The sequence below is a fragment of the Ischnura elegans genome, chromosome 1 (assembly GCF_921293095.1).
Source record: "Ischnura elegans chromosome 1, ioIscEleg1.1, whole genome shotgun sequence".
Classification (NCBI taxonomy): Eukaryota; Metazoa; Arthropoda; class Insecta; order Odonata; family Coenagrionidae; genus Ischnura; species Ischnura elegans.
In genome coordinates, this window is record NC_060246.1 from 134,055,431 (window position 1) to 134,076,680 (window position 21,250).

Sequence of the window (21,250 nt, forward strand, 5' to 3'; positions counted from 1 at the left end):
AAGTGCATTCCTGGGCCCATCGTCACAATAGCCACTACGCACCGCCCCCAACAAAAATGGAGTGCAGTGGGTGGACGTCGAGGAGGATAGGACTCACTCACTCGTGCCAAAAGAACGTCCAGTTTTTGTTTTTTTAATTTCAATTCCACTCAGCCAAAAACGCCCACCCGAGGGCAGCGTTGGCGTCCGCGCCAAAGAGACACAACCTCCGCACGACCTTGCCACCAACAACGGGAGAAAGAAAGAAGGGGCTGGAGGAATTGCAACGGGACGAGGAAAATTTTCCCGCGACCGCCACAAAGTTTCTCAAGGGTTGCCTTGAGGCAGATGCAGAATAGTAATATTTTAGGGAGGGGGGCGTGGTTAGCACAAAATTCTCAATCTCAAATTTTCTTCTTCCCTTAGTGGAGTTAATTCATGGGACAAATTTTGCCCCTTGTCAAACCGTTTTCCTCACGTTAAAGTTACGCTTACAGAACGAAAATATCCAGGTACAGTAAATAAATTCTTGTCATACGTCTTAACATGAAACATAAAAATTTCAACACCGTGGAATTACGAGGTCAAGTGTTGATGCGCAAGGAAAAGGCAAATATTGAAAAATATCTCCCCCATATACCCTGAACATTTCAAGATGATAAGTTTTAAACAAGCAATATGTAATGAAAATGACCATTCGATCGGGAGTGATCCTTCATCCCAACATACGCTTTTATAGGAAAGAGCGAGGGTTACAAACTTCGAACCTTAGATGGGAAACGCCATCATAAATACGTTGAATTTGACTTTCCCGAACATTTTTCCGCCCTCCAGTCTCACACGCGTGGAATTCTCTTTGTCTCACGCTATCAGGATACACTTACTTTTGTAGTAAGAAGGAAATTAGTTATACCAGACGACATTAACTAGAACAGTGCTGTACACTCTTTAAAACAATACTGTAATTTATCCGTTACGAAAAAAATATATATCTTGTAATCCTGGGAGATTTCACTAATATCATAAGCCGTTGAAAGTATTGTAAAGGATTTCATTGACTATTGACTCTCATGCGGGGTTTTAATACTACTTATGAATGAAAGAAAATATATTTGCAATCCAATTCCTGTGTTCCTGACTCGATTACGTCATTATACCTGTGACCCTCCTCTTGCCATCCGCACCTTAGCATGTCTGAATGACATATTTCTTAAAGCAATTACGGAAATCAACTTCCAAGAACTGACACTTATCCACATACGATCAAATATGCATATGGGGAATGGGTGAAAATGGAAAAAACATGAAAGGAGCACATGGTTATCGAATGTCAGTGGTCATTGGTTATTAATTGATATTCGCCGATTTTCGAGTACTGTTTCATGTTGAATGTCGAGGATTTTCGGTGGATGAAATGCATTGCCAGTGACCATGAATTATTGTCAAGCTTCCGTCAAAATGGGAAAAGACCATCGCATCATCGCTAGAAATAGTCATCGCCGAGTGCTTAGATTACTAAAATTATCGATCAAGCCTCGGTTTCTCTTTCTCTCAATTAATGAGTCATCCCACATGAACCAACGACGCCAATACTGCCAGGAAAACAAAGGAATATAAAGCATCACCCCACGCAATCGGAGAACTGTTTACAACGCCCACTCAACTCTAAAGCGATACGGAATACTCGGCGCGGTGAGGCAAGCTAAAATCAGGTGATATAACGATCCCTCACGCAGGACAGTTTTCAGGAAATGGAATCACTGTTGTACCCATAACACCTGCATCAACTGCCACAGCTGAATATCTTATAATATAGGGCTTATTCACAAAGAAGTTGATTAAGGCTAAGTTACTCAGGTTAAATACCTCATAATTTATCAATATCTTTCAAATTTTAATCAATATATAATATCTAAATTGAAATCTAACATTTTCAAACGCTACAAAATTGGAATAAATAACTAATGATGATTAAAACATTGACAGCTCTTCAGAGTTAAAATTTTTTGATGGAATTTCGCTGGACGATTTTGTGGATAAGGGTAATGACTCTGGAAAAGATGCCGCAAGTCTTTCCGGCGGAAGAAAGTGCGGGAGAATGGGGGTAGATAAATCGTTTCCGTGAGGACAGTAATGTTGAAAACTTTTAAATGCTAAACAAGCCTCGTTCATAGTTACATGCACTCATTTTCTTTGCAAGGTATACTATTATGCTTATCATTAGGTATTTAACCGGTAAGGGGATGCCTAAACGGAAGGTTTCTGTCAATTATCCCAGTCTATCCCCAATTCCAAACAGAATTTTTTCTATCTTATATTCGAAGTACGACGACGAAGGAAACTCTTGATCACATCTACAGTCCATTTTAACCCTTTTAATCCTACAAATCACTGCCTCACACTTAACTCTGCATTCGACCCTCTAATGGAGACAAAGGATATCCACAGGGAGGTTTTTTGGAGGCTATTAAAACTTCCCGAGTGATTAAAAACACACAATTTAAGGATAATAAAACATCCAAAACATAATTTTGAAATAAATATTTTTCAAACTTCACGGAATCCGGTGAAATAGGGTAATTTAATACATATCCCCCCTATGTATGTCTATGAATGAATAGGAAGTGACATAGAGAGTCGAAATCGTAGAGAAAATCGTAGGAAAAAATCGTAAAGGAAATCGTAGAGAATGAGCCTCCAAGCTCAAACCCAATCTAAGCATTCTATAACTGACAAGACAGACTTCAGACAGATAAGAATCATATTTATAACCCTTAAGTTTTACATTCACATTTACATTACAACTCACATTTAGCGATTGTCAGTGATTAATTTCGGCCGGAAATTTTATTACAAGTTAAAAAAAAATCTAAAGCTTTAGTGGAGGGCTTATATTTGAAAATTATGTGGGTAAAATGTGTTAGTATGCGTTCCGGTAGCTAAAATTTTAGAAATTAAGCACTGCATAAATCTCCTCGGTTCCATCAAATATTACTGAGAGTTTACCCTCTAACCAATCAACTCACCACTGGGGACGATCCGACGCTGTGCGGCCCCAACCCGTTGCTGACGCCGTTTCCCGGGCCACCGCTCCCACTCCCCTCTGACTGCCTCCTGCGTCGCGTGGGAGGCTTCGGGGGGCCCTCCGAGGGCACCGCCCCCTTCAGGCCGTTGAGGGCCGCGCTCGCTGCCGCCCTCCGACTCGCCCTCAGCCTCTGGATCGACTCCTCCAGGTCCCTGATGATGGACACCGTGCACGCAGCGTCCGCACCGCCCGGAGGAGCACAGGAGATCCCCGCCAAACACTCGGGACAATCACCGCACTCACCGTTCGACGCCACCTCTGGGTGGACACCGTTCAACTTCCCGCCCGTAGGCCAAACCAACTCCCCATCCAAAACGTATGCCGCGTCCCTGTCCTTCTCTTCCTTAGGGCGCTTCCCGGAGCGGCGCCGGAGGTGTACGTGACCATCTAGGCCGTCCGGGTGGGGCAGGGACCCATTCTGGAGCCTGGGCGGGGGGGCAGGAGCTCCCCCCTGGGCTAACTTGGAGGACCTCCTGGTGAAGGGCGAGAGGGGGCTGGCCGGTACCCCTGAGTCCTCGTCGTTCTCCTGGGCGAGCTGTCTCAGCTGCGCCTCGATGAACGAGTGCAACTCCGCCCAACCCATGCCGGCCGCGTCCGCTGCCGTCGACGGTGGCGCTCCGGCGGAAGAGGGAGGAGGGGCGAGGGGCGTCTTCGCGGAAGATGACGCCACCGTCGCGAACTTCCCGCCGGCGTTGTCGGCCCTTGGTCGCCGCCATTGTCTCTTCTTGCGCGCCGGAAGGGACTTGAAAGGATCGGGCGGGGAGGGGTCAGGGGAGAGGTCCGCGATGCCGTTGCCTTCGACGTCGGCGCAGGTGGGGTGGTCCTGGCGGGCCACTGGATTTGGGTCTCCGCTCCACTTGTCGAAAACCTCCCCGATCTCCTCCTGTAGGGTGACAAAAGAGGGATCGAAACGTCATTGGCCGAAAAAAAATATTTTGATGCACTAGAAATAGAGATATTATTTTGCGAAGAAAAAGTGATCGAAATAATGTTTACATACACATCTTTGGTCACTTTTATTGGTAATCGATACATTTTAAGAAAGTTATTTATGCTTGTAGTCTACTCCAACGCTCTTGAGAGAGAATGTTACAATTTATTAACAAATCCTTTAATTAACCTCATCAAATTGTAAAATTTTGGAAGAACATATTTATTTAGTCCTGAGATGACACATTAATTATTATTTTATGAAACGGCGTCAATAATATAAAGGCCGGTTTGCATGTTAGTACCCTCTGTTAGAGAATATATAGACAGAGATAGCATAAAGTATAGGAGAAAAATTAAACGTAATAGTAATCCTACTGATTAATTTTTAAAAGAGTAATTAATTTTTAATTGTAATTAATTACTTATATGACAGTATGATTTTAAATGAATAGAATTGCTATCATTCGATAGGTTATTTTCCTAGACACATAATAGACATTTAATTTATAAGATAAGCAATAATCTTCATTATTCTAGGGTAAATTTAAAGGAGCATTATTAAATTTTTTGAATATTTTACTTTAGTTATCTCTTTGAAGTAAAATGTCGATATTTCATATTGTAACAGATACAGGTAAATGTGTACAGGTATATACGTAAACACAGGTAAACGATCAGTCTATCCCATATGCATCCTGAAAATTGCATCATGATAGCGAAAGTTCTAACCGAATAACACATAAGGAGAAAAAACTCCATCCGCCGATCGGGAGTTAACCGAAATACTTTTAAGCGATGCTTTTCAGGATGCTCATTAGCGTTAAGTCTTAATCGAGCGGATTGTTTTTTGTTGCAAAAAAAATCTTCAGGTTTCTGGGGAACATCCCGAACAGCTCGACTTCATATGTAAAATATTACACTAAAATTCTCATTGGAGCCTAATATGTTCGAGTGGATTGTTTTTTGTTGTAAAAAAAAAATCTTCAAGTTTCTGGGGAAAATCCCGAACAGCTCGGCATCATATGTAAAATATTACACTGAAATTATCAGTGGAACCTAATATGTTCGCAAATGCAAACTCGGTTATTCAGTTGCAGCTTAACTGAAACAGCGTACATTAAACACAGGACTGCACCACTTACAATTAGTTCTGTTAACATTACTGCAACCATTATTTCTTATCAAAATTATTTTCCCCATTAAAGCATTATTTCCTTCCTTTCACTTTTATTCTTATAAAACTGCTTTAAAATTTCGTCATTAAGGATCGGAATACTGCTCTTATCAAAATCCGTTTGAAAATATATTCATTTTTCTTGAATATGTACCAAATCTTTATTTCTCATCATTAAAATGGGAATAAAAAAATGAGAAAGTATGTTCTTGCCTTGCGGCTAAGTGCTGTTTTTCGATGCTTATCAATTAATTTTTGATTGTAAATCGATAAATCCGCTTCATTCATAAAACTTCATTCACTAATAAGATTGGCGTGAGGAGCCAAATAGATTTTCTGACGAGAAAGATTTAATCCTTCAAAAAAAATGTTTATACATAATACAACAAATAAAAATAAAGAAAATATTTCATGTACTGAGGATTTCTTTTTTCAAAGTCATTCATTTAAACGTCATCCATCTTCTCCCTAAAGTCATTACTGTCATTGCGGATCAAACTCTTCTTTCCATTCCTTATGTCGCCCAGCCATGGAAAGAATATCCTTATACCGCTGTAGACACTTAAAAGCGTGGATAAGCGGCGGTCTTTGTTTACTTCATCAATATTCACACGGAGGGATGAGCAGCATACATAAGGAGCGGAGAAGGGTTGTTGACTCCACGAAAGCATTGTGATGCAGAAATGGTCAACGATCGACACGAAACTCCCGGATTAGCAAAAACATCACGTACCCATCCATTGTCAAGACTTAAAACTATCGACAGCCCGCAAAATATTATTCAGAAAACTGCCTAACGGTATAATTCTTAGGTAAACAAATACAGGGAAGAATTTACGAAACAAAATAAGAAAACAAAACGGAAGCGGTAGTAGGCTTCTTATGAAAAACATGCATCACCGATATCCATTTCCGTTGTGTAGAAATGATAAATCAATTCAACATAACCTCGCAATTAACAAGACCTTCTACCATTTAGGCCGACCTAGGGATACTGTGGGATACTAACGGAATAAGTGAATAAAGTTCCTCTCCATGCTTAAAACCTAATTCCGCCGATTGAAATTATAATTCGATAGTTTTAAAAGCATTTCTATCGATCACAAACAAAATAAATATCTGAGGGCAGACGCCGGATAAATAAATGTATGAGGATAGAATCCGGAAAAATAGGACGCATAAACCTTGACTCCTCGAGGAAAAAATACGATTACGCCCGGGAGAAGAAATCCCACAATGGGAAAGAACAAGGAAAGAATGAAATTTTGATAGTGCAATCAGATAAAGAAGCAATGCTTTTGCATAAAATATTTAATAAGATTCTCTTACATTTAAATTAAATTCAATGAAGATCCTCGACTGTATATTGCTAACCATATAGGTAGGTGTTACATTAGGAGGAACATAACCACTCCTATTTCCCCCTTCCTGTCATAGCGCATGAAGACCTGCGGAATATTTTTTCCAAAAAAGATTAGAGTTTCACCAATGTAATGCCACAGCGGTGGAATCTTGACCAGAGTTTTTACAGTATCATGTACGAGGCTTAAAAATTGAGAATGTTGAGGATTTGATAGTGACCATACCCTAGGAACAATAAATTTGGTCTTGTCACCGGAGAAACGATAATTACCGGACACCTGCCAGAGCTAAATTTATATAATATTAGGGAGGAAAAGTAATCAGTGAAATATAATTCGTGGTTTGGCAAAGATACACTGTGGGTGATACTATAGTTACTATCCAGCTTTTTTTGGCGTTTTGGCCAAACCCAACTGGGAAGGTGAAAGTATGTGTCTTAAGTTTTTTCTAATACGTGAGCAAATTGTTTAGATGTATTTCCTTTGGATGAGGTTATGGGAAAGACATTGACATAGATTTATATATAATAGGCGGTACAGTGCAGGATGAGATTGAGCAGGTATATTTCACTTCAGACTGAGAGAGACTTCAACACCACCATTGTAATGTCGCCAGCTCACTCAGAGGTGGAACTTTATGAGTCGGCTAGAATAGGTGAAGGAAAAGCTCTCCCAATAATGTGTTAAAGGCTTAAGATACTCATATTTTTGGGAAATGACGGCCATTGTTTCACCTGAGCCACCTCTTGCCTTGAGGATTTCCATTTCTGGATGCCTGGAGATATCACCCATAGTTGACCCTAGGACTGGTTACGTACTTTATGCGCACAAGGTTACAGGTATTCGATTACCCAGATAGTATTCAAGTATCCTCATAGATACTCGAGCACATGCATGGATATATGAACACTGGTACGAGTACAAAATACCTCCCAACCTGCAGTTCAAACTTGAAGGTCTCTTTAAAGTGCACAATTACAAAGACGAAAACATTAGAGGAGTCAGGGTGACTACTGTCACCTGATAATGTATTCCCCTTGGTACTGAAGTACCAAAAATAATATATTATCAGTACTCCAAAACCCTTAAACTTAGCATATTCGTGCCACGGACCTAGTAATCAGTATCCATGCACTCTACCCACCAGTGGCTTAACTACGGGGGGGGGGGGGAAAGAGGGGAATAGATCCCCCACAAAGCCTCAGAGGAGTAAAAATAATATTTAAAACTATTGTCTAGCAGCTGACATATAGAAAATTTTAACATAATCTTTTAATGAAACCCAAACTTTAAATGCCAAAATTAAGTAAATTTGCAGGCATGTCATTTTTCAAAAATTTTCCCAAGCGGGAGGGGGATGAGGGTGGGAGGCCACCCTTCCCCATCCCCTCCCAAAGCATATTGCTAGTTATGCCACTGCTACCCACTAAGCTTCTACGCTCCACACCTTCAGAATACCTTTAGGCGAAGACAAAGCCATCATATATGGCCCCCGAGAAGAAAAACGTAAAGGTTGGCCAGCCTCGCAGAATTCTTTAACGTACAGGGGACAAATGACGCATGATAATGCGATACATGGGACAAATAGAGGCACCACGGGAGCTACAAGCGGAGAAGACGCGAGGATGACAGCAGATGATTTGATTCGGTGCGGGCGAGGGACTGGGCGGTAGGGTTCAAAGGGCCAGAGGGGCCGACCTGCCCGCGCTCTCACGCGGTTCTTCAAACGACATTCCTGGACGGTGGGAATGGATTTTTCGAGGAGTCATTCACTATTACGCACACTGGCTGGATGGAGAGTGAGAATTCGGCCCATAACGGTCTTGCATTGATTGCTGCACGCGAAACTTCCACTTTTCGCACCGTTCATCAAACACCAATGGCATTTGGTCTCATCATTTTCCATCGCTACTCAACAGCTAATTGCACAAAAAGAGAAGTAACGATCAAATATGACACGAAGGAAATTATTCGTATCGCATAAAATATTTTCAATGAAGTAACTTAATCGCACACCTTCGAGCTGCAATTTGATTCGTGAATTCCATTGAAGAATGTTGAGAGATGGATATTTTTAGCAAAAAATAGCCTTCAGAACCCAGCCAATTAAGTGCCTATTGTAACAAATAGAAAATCTGATGCAGTTGACACAGACACATCTGAAATGAGACATCTCGCCCTAGTTAAAATAGTGGATCTTCATAAAAGCGGTCCGTTTTGGCAATATCCTCCAGCAGCGAATTTCAAAACACTTCCAAAGATCCCAAGCTGCGGATAGTATAGTTATAATATTATTTTAAATAGCTTATCATCTTCCGTGAAAGATTTTCATCCAGTCCTCCAAGGCTATGAAATTCTCACAAAACTGTATTCTGGAAACTTCTAGAAGGATAGAATCATGCACTAATTGGATTAGAGCCACAGAATGCCAAAACATTGGATAGGGAAGTCACGTTACCACCATGCCTCATAATGCTACTAACCAATAATGGCCCGCGATGAATTTCATCATTTCCTTAGTGTCACCCACGACTGAATATGTAATTTTGTCAAAGCTGCCATGAGACAAATGAGTCTTACGCATAAAACACCTATATAGATATGAAATTCACCAAATCCGTGAATCATACAAATAAACCCTTTCGGGTCAATTTACAGACCACAACACCTCAAGTTATCCTTCAATAATATAAAGTCTAAGCCGTTAACGAATCATACTCCAAGCTTTCCATGGTACTAATAAATTTCTGGATAAAGTTTTGAGCCTACCTTACCGATAGGACTTCATTGAAATGTGCTATTTCATTCTGCTGTGAATAAGACAGAGAGCGAGGGAATGACAATGGAGTGTTCGGCTGAATACCCAAATATTTATGAATAAAACAAGCACGTTATAATGGAATACACAGTAACGCAGAGACCCGTGGATTTTTGGTTCATCTCCCGATCCAGTAGAAAAATAGTTTCCTCATCGCAATCAATAGATAACACACTTTCTCGCTTATCTCGTCGATTCCAATCTTCGAATACCACCTTCCCTTTGGTGAATGTGTTATCGTTTCCGGAAGTTTAACATTTGTTTCCACGAAAAAACTTTATTAGCTCCAGGAATCTATCCGTTGTCCTTAATCTTAGCGGCTCAGGGCGGAGAAAATTGCGCTATCCTGATCCACTGATTGATTCACAGACGCCATTGAAATCATCGTGAGACTTATAAGTTTTTATTATCATTATTATTATTATTATTAAATAATTGGTTACAAGTCGACCATGAAGTTTCCTGGATATCACACAATTACTTATACCACTTATAAGTAGTATATACGTTTTTACCACTTATGAGTTAAATAAAAGGCCAGGGGTTCGATTTTTGGAACCAGCAGTTTTCTTTATCGCAAAATCGTGTTGCACAGTTTTTAACAGCTCTCCTTTTCCTTTATAAGTGGTAAAAACGTATATACCACTTATAAGTGGTATATGTAATTGAGTGATATCCAGGAAAACTTATAATGGAATACCACAATGTTAATTAAGAGTTAGTGAGTTTTCTTTTATCTAACGTCAAATACTCGGTGATGTCACTTATATTTGCAGAAGTCTCACGATGATTTTAATGCCGTCTGTGAATCAATCAGCGGATCAAGATAGCGCAATTTTTTCCGCTTATCCAATGCGGAAAATGCAGGATCTGCAAGCGGGCTAAGTATGCCGCAGACGCGGACGAAGGCTAAAGGGCAACTACCTCTTTAGTGATATTTCTCCCACAAGAGAGAATAATTTTTGCCCCATACATGCATATAATTACTCGAGCGGAAGTAGCGGCTGAGAATTTCATTTATTCGACCGAGCAGTCATTAGTATGGAAGCAATTCGCCATATGGTTTGTCGATTTCCTCTCAGGAAAAGAAAAATATTTAGCGTCGACCGAGATTTCGCAGGAGGTGCTACAAGGAGGGGACACAATGCGTGATACAGCCAGGCGAGTTGAGGGATATTGTGAGTCGAAAAAAAATCAAAATGAATAAATAAAGAGGAGTGGCTCCATTGGCAAAACTAGGACGGGAAGTCTCCGGAGACCTCATTAACGTTGAGTCGTCGTCGAAATCCTCTCCGCACATAGCTCCCCTCCTGCATTAATTAACGCGATGAGAAGTGAGAAATATTCGGATAATCAGCGACGAAACTCGCGTTGCCAGCCCCCACAGTTGGGCAAATCGCCTTTCCAGCAGTGACTCGACAGTTGAATTCCAGCACGGCTCCGTTTCGTTTTAATCGGATTCAAATGACTGCGCAGAAAACGTAACCGGGACAGCGAATTCGCGATCCGCAGCACACAGAAAAAAATGAACAGCAGCAGGCGAAACGATAATCCCACGATGCATTTCCGCTGCCGAGCAATTTCCGAAACGAATTTGTGCGATAAATTCATAAAATGGGATCCACTAGCGCAATACTCACGACCTCATTTTGGGTTAAATAAAAACAATTCAAAAGATTTTACGAGACTTTACGTCGTAGAGTATGCATTTAAAAGAGTATTGCGTATGGCAGCAGCCGGAAGGTTAAATTAAACTAATATTTTTATCGTTATAAACACAGGGAAATATTTTTTGTGGCGAACATGATTTAAGGACAATGCTTTTTCTCAATTTAAACAAACATTTGGACACACTAATACCTCTTCACTGCCACGCACACAGGCGCAAATTTCGCTACGAAGGATGAAACATTGGTGGGCTCAGGCTAAAATTCCAGCCATGCAGATGATTTCTCACGGCATCTTTTATCGCCGACCCAATTTTCAAGAGACGAATCCATTAAAAATTTCGACGATAAATGCCCTGAAAAGACATACATGTGCTGGAACCGCTCAGGAAGTAATGAATGGCGACGGATTATTATAAAAGGAAATAATTTTCTTGGATACTACAATTCAAGTTAGCTGCGGCATAAATCGTTTCAACGTGATAATGGCTAATGATTGATTTATCTTTTCCTGGTCATCAATAAGTTTTCAGCGGATTATGTGCGATTCCGCGGCCAGTTTCTACATTCAAAGCTAACTTTCACTTTACAAACCAACATCCTATGTCAAAGCAATGCAAACACCTATTTCATGCATTCAATTGTTGGTGAGTTAAATCTTTGGAAGAGTATTCCGTAGTGACTGTAGCAAAAAAATTGCATCCACACTTTTTATTAATGACCGAGTAAAAGCGCGGGAAATGAAGCCTTTTTGTTTCGTTCTTCCAATTTCATACACTCTAAAAGATACCTACACATGTCTGAAATTGCACTCATATTTACAATTTTAAAATAACGATTGTGTGAGCAATCATTAGACCCGAAAGTACACTCTGTCTAGTATTTTGAAATTCTATCCGTATGATGAAACGGTCAACAGACGAAACTAATCATAATCTCCGTGGTTGCAAAACAGCAAGGAAACAAAGACAACTCCAACACAAGCTGGAGAATGGTATGGTATTTTGGGGGAGGTCACCAATAGCTGTTGTCATCTACATCATGAGAAAAAGGGGGGGAAGGAAGCGTGGAGAGAAACTCGGCGTCGCGACGCTGGGTTGCTCTCCACCTTTCCAATTGTCGGCTTCCACCCACTGTTAATGAAAGACGCCTAGGGAATGACGACTTAACGTCCCATCCGAAGGACGGATTGCTGCAACTGAAGTTTTCCTCCACATAGCATTGAAGCAGGGATCAAGAAGTCTCGGAGAGATCTCTGTTACCTCCACGATTTGAACCCAGACCCATAAGCAAGGAAAGTAATAGCAATTAAACGAAAGTCAAAATCAGTAAAATTTCAATAGTTTCGTTCCCAGGAGCGAAATGTAGAAACGAAACGAAATGGATTTTAACCCGCGGAGTTAAAAATCAGGGTCGAAACGAAATCGGAGTCAAAACTACTTCGGGTCGAAACTACACTAAAACTCTGGGACGAAACGAAACGTGAACGCCATCTGGCCATTCGATTTTGAAGCTCAAATTTAATCTCTCTAAACAAATGTCAAACGTAATGGGTCGAAATCTATCCCTCTTATTCCCCTCCGCTCAACTTCTGGGATCGAAACTTAACTATGAACAGCGGAGTTTTGATTAATTTAGTTTCGTTCCCGGGAGTAAAGTTTCGTCCCGGGTCGAAAGTAACTCCTTGGTGATTTTAATTTCGTTCGGGAACGAAAATGAACCCAGGCCTCGTATTTTCGTTCCCCTCCTTGTTAGCTTGTCACCTTATGGGCAGGGATGGCTATTGCAACGAAACGAAAATGTTTCGTTTTGACATAAAACGAAAGATATTCGTTTCGTTGCACTAGCCATCCCTGCCCATATGGTGAGAAGCCAACACGTAAGCTAACAAACCAACCGGGTCCTAATCCAAAAAAAGTTTTACTCCAAGTAACTGCAACACAGTTTAATTTCCAATTAAAACACGCAAAAGGATTTTCGACAGAAACCCGCGATGCACTACAGTATTCGGTTAAAAGACGGGGTTGCCCCAGACAGAAAGACAGGTGGCGCTGGAGGGGGGAGTGCGGGAGGTCACACTTATCCGACGTGGATGCTGATCGGCATTCTGAAGAGGGACAAAGCAAAGAGGACTGAGAAAGAGAGAGAGAGAGAGGGCGGTTAGAATGCACAGCGCCTCTTGAGGGTGGCAGACTGCGTTTTTCCGGGAACGAAATAAAAAAAAGAGAGAAGAAGAACATGGCGCAAGTCTGCTAATGGTCAAATGAGGAAGCCTTTCTCTTCCACTCTATGAGAAGGAGGTGGATTTAAAAGGAACGGGAAAAAAATTGCGGCCACCATTCAATATCTACTGCATGCAGAACGGAACTTCAATGGCAGACGCTGGGTCGCCGCCTTTTCAGGAAGATCCCCGATGAAAAATTCATGATATTCATCACCAGCACGTGAGTTGGGGGAAGGCTACAGGTAGTAGGTACGTAATGGGCAGGAGGCTGGACGCAAAACCCTTACTACGGTCGCATGATACCTCCAGCGAAGGCGCCGCTTGAATACCTCAAAACTACGGATATTTTGACCGCAAGTCTATATTTATCGAATAAAATTGAACATCTTCTGAAAGCAAAAGGATTTAAAAAATCAAATCTTTAAAAAAAATTATTTAGCATCTAGTATTATGATAACAACAAAACTTCTCATAAAATTACTATTTCACAAAAATTATAATTTTTCTTCGAAAGGCATCATCTCCTGATCCATTGGATTAAACCCCATTACGGATAATTTTCTTTAAAAATCCACTTTCGTTAAGGCATTAAAATTTCAGGCCCTTAGTCATCGACAACTTCTTACATCGCCTTATAAACGGAAAGGCAAAGGAAGACCCAGAATAAGTTACACATAACAGGTTATTAAGGAGGTAAAGGAGAAAAAATACGCAAAAATGAAAAGGATGGGTTACAGAGGAGTGGAGAGCTCTACTAAACCGATCCTGGTATAGTTGACTTCTAATAATGCCTTTAAAATGGGTGAGTTCCCTGATGTGGTGCATGGGGAAGGTCAATCTTGATGAGAGCTGAGGAGAATTCCGAATTTTTCAAGCATTTCAACCTTAATTTAGCACAGGCAGAAATGTATAGAATGAAAAAAGCAAAATAAAGCGTACGTCTGAACAGACGTTGCATGTAAATTTCTTTTTTGGTCGCCATCGTCACCATACACATAGCGCCAGATTTTATGTTAGTTCTCTCCCACAGTTTCGCTTTATTCCTTTTTTTTAACTAGTTAGCACCGTCCTAAATCACATCAGAATTAAGGGTGAAAAGTAAGGGCTGCTTGATTCTCAACCCTATGAGGAGATAAGGCGTCGGCATCATCTTAGAAATCCACGAAAGACGGAGGAAGAGGGAGGGAGAGAGAGCAGATGATCGGTAATGTGGGAGGACAGGTAAACATTTTTCTCGACGAGGATGATGATGATGGTAAACGGTCGCCACAGGTGACGCAAGGAGGCGCTGTTACGGAGGAGTAAAAGGACCATGAAAACTCCCCTAAGAATTGAGTTTCCAGGGTAAAATAAACGAGATGGCAACTTGTAAATCATATTTCCCGAAAAGCGGAAAAATAAAAACAGCTAGAAATTATTATCCTTCGTAAGATATACAGAAAATATTTTGGAGACCTGAGGATTTTATTGCCTATCCTTCTAGCCTCTTTTTGTCCACCGATCAGGCGAAAGATCCTTGGTCTTTTGAACATTGTCCCAGCGAGTAGGCTCGGAATCCAACTGGTGCGTGTCCACGTGTCTTGAACGTGGGTGTTCGAATGCATATTTTAAGATACTTAAAACTGAGCTAATATAACAAGACAAAATAAGGTTTGTAAAATTTAGTACAGTTGATATTCTGGCGATAAAAGAAACACAAAAATGTTTCCATATTAAAACAATTTTCAAAGCAGGCTTAATTTCTGATATTGACGCAAACGCATGAAAATCATGACTCATAATAAAATAAAGAAGGCTAGAATACTCTGACGCAATAACCAATACTCCCTAATACGCTTTAAACAAAAGATCCTCGATATATAATGACATAAGGAAGGCAATGAGCAAACGCATATCACTTCATATTTTTCGGAAGATATTGAACAAAATCTAAGCAGTGTAACAAATAACATGGTGAAAATTTCGCTGGAAAATTCATAAGACTATGAACTAACTCAAAGAAGAATCTTCTTCCCCTTAATGATACGCCTAAGTTCAGAAAACTGACGAAGGAAAAGAGAAGGGTATAGAAACTTGACTCAATTTTTTATGCAAAGTGAAAATAAGATCATATTAATGGTGACTATGTACTGGCTACACATTTTCTGAAAAAAAAGAGAAAAATAGGACAAACAGGCATCTCCACAAGAATAATGAATGAAATTGAGGGAAAATTAGACGTTGGAGATATTTATAGACTAAGAGAGGAGCGAGAGAAAATCGTCTTATGAAATAAAAAAAGAAGAAAATGGGTGAAGAAGTAGGTCGACGGGAACTGCTATCAAATGATTATCTAATCCAGCCGCGTGTGAGACCACGTTTGGGATGAGGATGGAAGACAAAACAATTTCAGCCTTTTTCTCCAAATTAGCTCGAAAAAAAACTCCCCAGCTGCTCCGACTTCGGCACCAATGGAAAGGCAAGGAAGTGAAAACTTAATTCCGCTTCGAATATGACTGAGGAAGACTAATTGAATAACCAAGCATCTCCTAATGGTTGTTATATCATCGAATTTCACTACAGCGACAGCATAATTCATGATAACGCATCATCATACGATTATTATGAAAATCAGTGGGAGAAACATTTGATTGGAATATAGCGAGATAGAATTTGATTCATGATAAAAACCAGGTGATGAGGACCTCATCAAGAATTAGCCAGGTGATAATTAGGCCATTTTCCTTTATTGAGGTAAAAGCAAATTGCCCGAGTGGTATAATAAAAATATAATGGATATATGGACGAAAATGAGAGTAGATTTTAAAAACGGAAGGCCTATATGTGACCTATATTCAGCCAAGACAGCAAAGGAAAGGGCAAAGGAGATAACGCACGGAATAATTAAGGAAAATACTTGCATGCTGCGGGAAAAAAGTTATCCGCAGATCGAGATAAGGCTCAAGTGATCTGGGTATACTTCTTTTATAAACTTGGCCGCATACGAGGAACAGGAAAATCATCCCTCCCTATCGCTAATCTACGACAACAACCAACACCGGGTTCCCAAACTTTCGTTTTCTTGCATGCAGTCCCTTATGAACTTATAGACCCATTTATAAATTTTACCATTGAGGTGGGTAAGGCCGTCGGTATCTCCACAAGCTTGAAAGATGACGAATTCACGGTTCATGAAACGCATGATATTAGTGGTCAAGGGCAAGCTCCTCACGATGATGTTTCGATGTTAAAAAGATATTTTGCCCTAAAAATGCATCTACTCGTCGCACGATTGAAGGTAGTACCAAAAATCAAATAGAGTTAATGTTACTTGAACAATGTTCATTCAAAGTTATTCACGCAAGGAGAGATGACACCTTTACAGATGACACCTTTCCTTTATCCCAAGAGATAATCTTGTTATTTCTAATTCAGAACTGATAATTTGATGCAAATTTTTTGTGCCTATTTCCATTCTCACTTATGAAAATGTACGCTTGAATAGTTATCTGATGATGGTAGTCCAAAACTAGGCCTCCTTGGCTATCAAAAGTGACTAATGTTGGAAACATAAATGTGAATTTTATACCTGAATAATTCTAAAAATTGCAACAACATATTAAAAGTCGTAAATGAAATGAAATCCAACCACCAATTTATTTTCATACATAAGCCGCTGCGTCGAAACTAGTTAATTGTACCTGAAAAAATCATTGGAATATAACAAAATTTTCCTTTTCATTTACGATATAATGAACTTCCAAAATGTTGAGCCTGAGATGATTGGGATTATATACTACAAAATATTATTTTTATGACGTTTAATACCGAGGGTGCAAGGCGCAGTTTACCGTTTCAGACAACGCCAGCTCAGGCCAACGGGATGAGGAGGCAGATGCGAGCGGTGGAAAAAAAAGAGGATGTTTGAAAAGGGAAGACGAAGGGACCCCTGGCGAGGGGACAGGGGACACGTGTGGACAGACAAACGCGCAATTGAACCACCAATACACGCATTTAAAAACCCCAACCCGCCCATCTCAGCGGGTTTGTCGGAGGAAAACTGAAGGGCAGCGAGAGAGAGAGAGAGAGAGAGAGCGAGGATAATGGCAGGACTTTTGGGGATCAGACATCATGGGTGGCAGGGAAGGAGAGATGTATGAACTACCAAGGGCAGAATCGGCAGACACCCCTTAGGGAGGGGGGATGATGAGGGTGGGGCGGGAAAAAGGGTTGGGAATAATCGAGAAGGGTACAACAAAACGTAAAAAAAAAGTGAGGGACGGCTTCCGAAAAAGGTTAGCGGACGCGTGCCCTGTCCGAGGGAGTGTGGGTTGGGGAAAAGATAGTTAGACTCCTAAAAAGAGGCTGCAGAGGAAGGGTTCCGAGCACAAACGCGCATTTAAAAACATATATGTACGCAGTAGTCGAGCGCTCCACTCCCTTCGGCACGGCAGACCACGCTCGTATTTGGAGAGCAGGTGTAGCAGACCGGCGACGCGATGCCCCAGCCTTAAAACACTATCGGCGGCAACAGGATATAATTGGGGAACAACACGCATTACAAGGCATGCATTTGTGAGGACATAGTGATATTATTCGACGCGTGGAATTTTAAGTTTCGAAGCTTCAGAACCATAGTGCAGGAAGAAGTAAGTGCGCCCGATCTTCAATGTGAAACGGGTCGCGCCGCTCGCTTTTTTTTCTTCCAGTTATCTCAGGTCTTCGGACGAAGCCTTCGGACCTGAATGCGAAAGAAGCCGAAGAGCGGTGCTTAAGGCGTTGCAATGTGGTCCAAGGAAGATGACGCGACGTGGAGCAGGTGCGGCGGAAGCCTCGAAGTAGATTTAACGACAAGAATCCACATGAGGGCGCGTGCCCGTACGTCGAAATCGTTCCACAGTATTTTACGCAAAGAATTTCAAGTCACCAACTACCATAGCTATCGGAATTGCTTCAATCGGTAAGAATATTTTAGAATCTTCAAAGGAATTTTAGTAATCCCTCGGAGGTAAGAATGGTATAGATATGAGGGAGGATACGGTAGATGAAATACGTGCTTCCCATTCCTTGATTGACTGACAGCAAATTTTTCTACCTCAATCAAGGGCGAAGTAAATAAAATACGAGGGTGAGTAAATAAATAAGTCGTAAACGTGTGTGCGCCACATACTGTTTGTAAGGCTTAGATTGCTTGAACAATTGCGAATGCGTATCTTTAAGAGCGACACGGAGAACATAATACTACAGCCCCACTATATTTCCAGGTCCGACAGATGCGATAAACTAAAAGAGATATTTTGCCGAACGGATAGAAAATGGAATTCCTTTTTACCCCGAACCATAGAGGATTTCAATAAATGCTAGTCGTAATTTCGTTACAGCATTTCCTTTTTACGTGTAAATGGCTGGTATCCTAACACCCCCGGCCACATGCCTTTTAGGTGGCTTGCGGGGCAGTATGTAGGTGTAGATGAAATCACGCGCGCATCTTTCGCCAGAGCTTTCACCGTACAGCCCTGACTTGACGCTGATTTTCATCTACTTGGGCCCCTAAAAAATCATTTGGGTGGCCGACATTTTGATACAGACGATACCGTAATCTATGAGGACTTCTTTGCTGCTTGTTTTTAGCACTTAAAAAGAGATGCGACAGGTGCCTGAATGTACAGGGTGAATACGTGGGAAAGTAAAATAAATGCCAGAAGATTACTTGGATTATTTTTTCCTCAGTTCAGATTTGCGATATCCTCGCTAAACTCGGATCAGAATGCATTGCACACAAAGTTGGCTAGCGGAAAACCCTTGAAAACTTCCACAAAAATAAGGCCCTTGAAAAGACGTCACACCAGGTAAGCGCCGACAAAATGCCTATTACAGCTATTCTTTCCCATACTTCACCCTCTCAATTCAAAATTTTCCATCCATTGTAGCCGTTGGAATCCTTATTTACAGCCCATCGATCTTTCTATAGACCACCTTTTTAGTCAAGCCGCCTCTCTTCCCATTCTCTATCAATCACTTCTTTGTTCAGCCACCTTCCTATACATCCTTCACTCTGCATTACTCTTCGTTCTTCAATGGCGTGTATTTTAGGTTATCATGTTGTACGTCAGAGACCCAAACAAGAAAAGAACTTCGAAGCCAATAGGCTTCCAAAATCTACTTTGAATTTCACCGCCTCTCTTATATCCCCAACGGTAGTTACGTACTCCTTATCGGGACAGCTGCTTTTGTAGAGAGAATTGACTCTTCAATCCTAATTCTACGATACCAGCATACCCAAACAAAAGAATTAGAAACCTGACAACATTATCTATCTCCTCTCACGAAAAATATGAGCATGACGGAGAGCTACAGTACAGCGCAATCAAAATCTCCGTTATTTTCAAGGCACCGAAAATGTTTTTTAACGTATTAAGGTTTAAATATAAACATTAACCGCAGAGTTACGCATCCATCCTCCAATGCGTTGATACGGGCAATTTGAACTAGAAGGAAACTTCTCCTTCACTACTTCGTATGAAAAAAATCCACACCAGGATTAGGATTTCACAAGCGATGCATTTTTTTAGGACAGGCATGGTGGCATAGCTCATAGTTCGGTCAAGGATCGACTCTACCGCCGAGTGCGGCGCAGTTTCAAAAACATGACACGGATCCTATCCTCCCTTTCAACACTCCGATGAACCTCCCGACAGGGTCGTAAAAGAGGAACTTATCTATTTCGTACGCGAGGGAGATGATGCAAGCGCGCGAAGGGCTTAAACCAAACCGCGCACCGCTTTTACATTCACTCAACGTATGAAACGAAAGCCGTGAACCTCTATGAACGTGACTGGCTTCCAGTCACTTTTGGTGGGACGCGAACTCTGGAAGTATGCCGGCTAAGAACCCTCTGCAACAAAATTCCAACCACCTAGTTGGTCGGAACGAGCTCATTTAAGACGTCCTCTGAAACAAAAATTCATTACATTTAAAGCAATTAGCCAATTGTCTCCAGCTCTAGCAATTACTATTGTCGTCTCTGGAAAGAAATTATGACAAATATTTTTTCCCGTGCCATGAAACTTGTTGACCAGTATTATCAATTAAATTTCCATCTTATTATTGTTCGAAATAAAATAGCACGAGAAGGCACAAAACAAATATAATGGAGTCGAATGTTACAGTAACGTTTGTTTGTATTTTCGTCGGATTCATAACACGTATCAAATTTGTGTATCAAAGTGTGAATTTTTTTAATTAAAAATCATTTTCAACTAGAAGCAAGCTGGTAATTGTTATTAATCGCCAGATCTAACTCAACCATCATATTTGAATACGCGATTATTTCCATGGAATTTGTAGCCACCGTCTCTCACGATATATCCATTAGAATGGGCGATTATTCCAGAAATATTGGTTTAAAATGTAACAAATGATGAATTTTCATCTTTCGTTTATCACAAATATTGGGATTTGGCTCTGGTATACAATATATATGCATTAAAAATTCAAAGGTTAAAAAATTAACAGTAATATGAATGCGTCATCCTCACACTAATTTTTTTAAACCTTTAAGTGCAATGGTTATCGACGTAAAAGAACAATTTAGTACTGAGGCTCTGTTGGTTCATTTTCTATTTCCATTAAATATCAACTATATTAACAATAATGTATAAATTATGATTATAACAAGTATAAGTATAACCATATCTATCTTTGAAAAATGGGAGGGGCAAGAGAAGGAAAGGGAATTGTGATACATTTTCAGTGACTAACACACATCCTTACCCAGAATATCTTGCCTCGAAGAAAGCATCAATGGTGTCAGATAATGGGCGGGGGAGGAGACTGAGAAGCAGTAAAAAGAGAGGGAAGAATGAGAAACAGTCACGTAATTCCGCCAGTAGCTTTCACGAGGATGATTATTCACGTCACAATTGGACACACCGGAACAGGGGGGGATGAGGAGAGGAGGGAACGGGACGACGCAAAGAAATTAAATAAAAATATTTTCCAAAGAGAAAGGCTTGAGAGAGGGAAAGGAA

General features: G+C 40.8%; 1 protein-coding gene across 4 annotated transcripts in view; it reads right to left on the reverse strand.

Annotated features, from left to right (window-relative positions):
• The window catches only part of LOC124170490 (rho GTPase-activating protein 7), a 365,673-nt gene that overhangs the window by 222,740 nt on the left and 121,683 nt on the right, over positions 1–21,250 (reverse strand). For all 4 annotated transcript variants that reach the window (XM_046549251.1, XM_046549267.1, XM_046549241.1 and 1 more), the window contains one exon: positions 3,006–3,947. In XM_046549251.1, the coding sequence (XP_046405207.1) occupies positions 3,006–3,947 (942 nt within the window). The remainder of the gene's footprint in view (positions 1–3,005; positions 3,948–21,250) is intronic.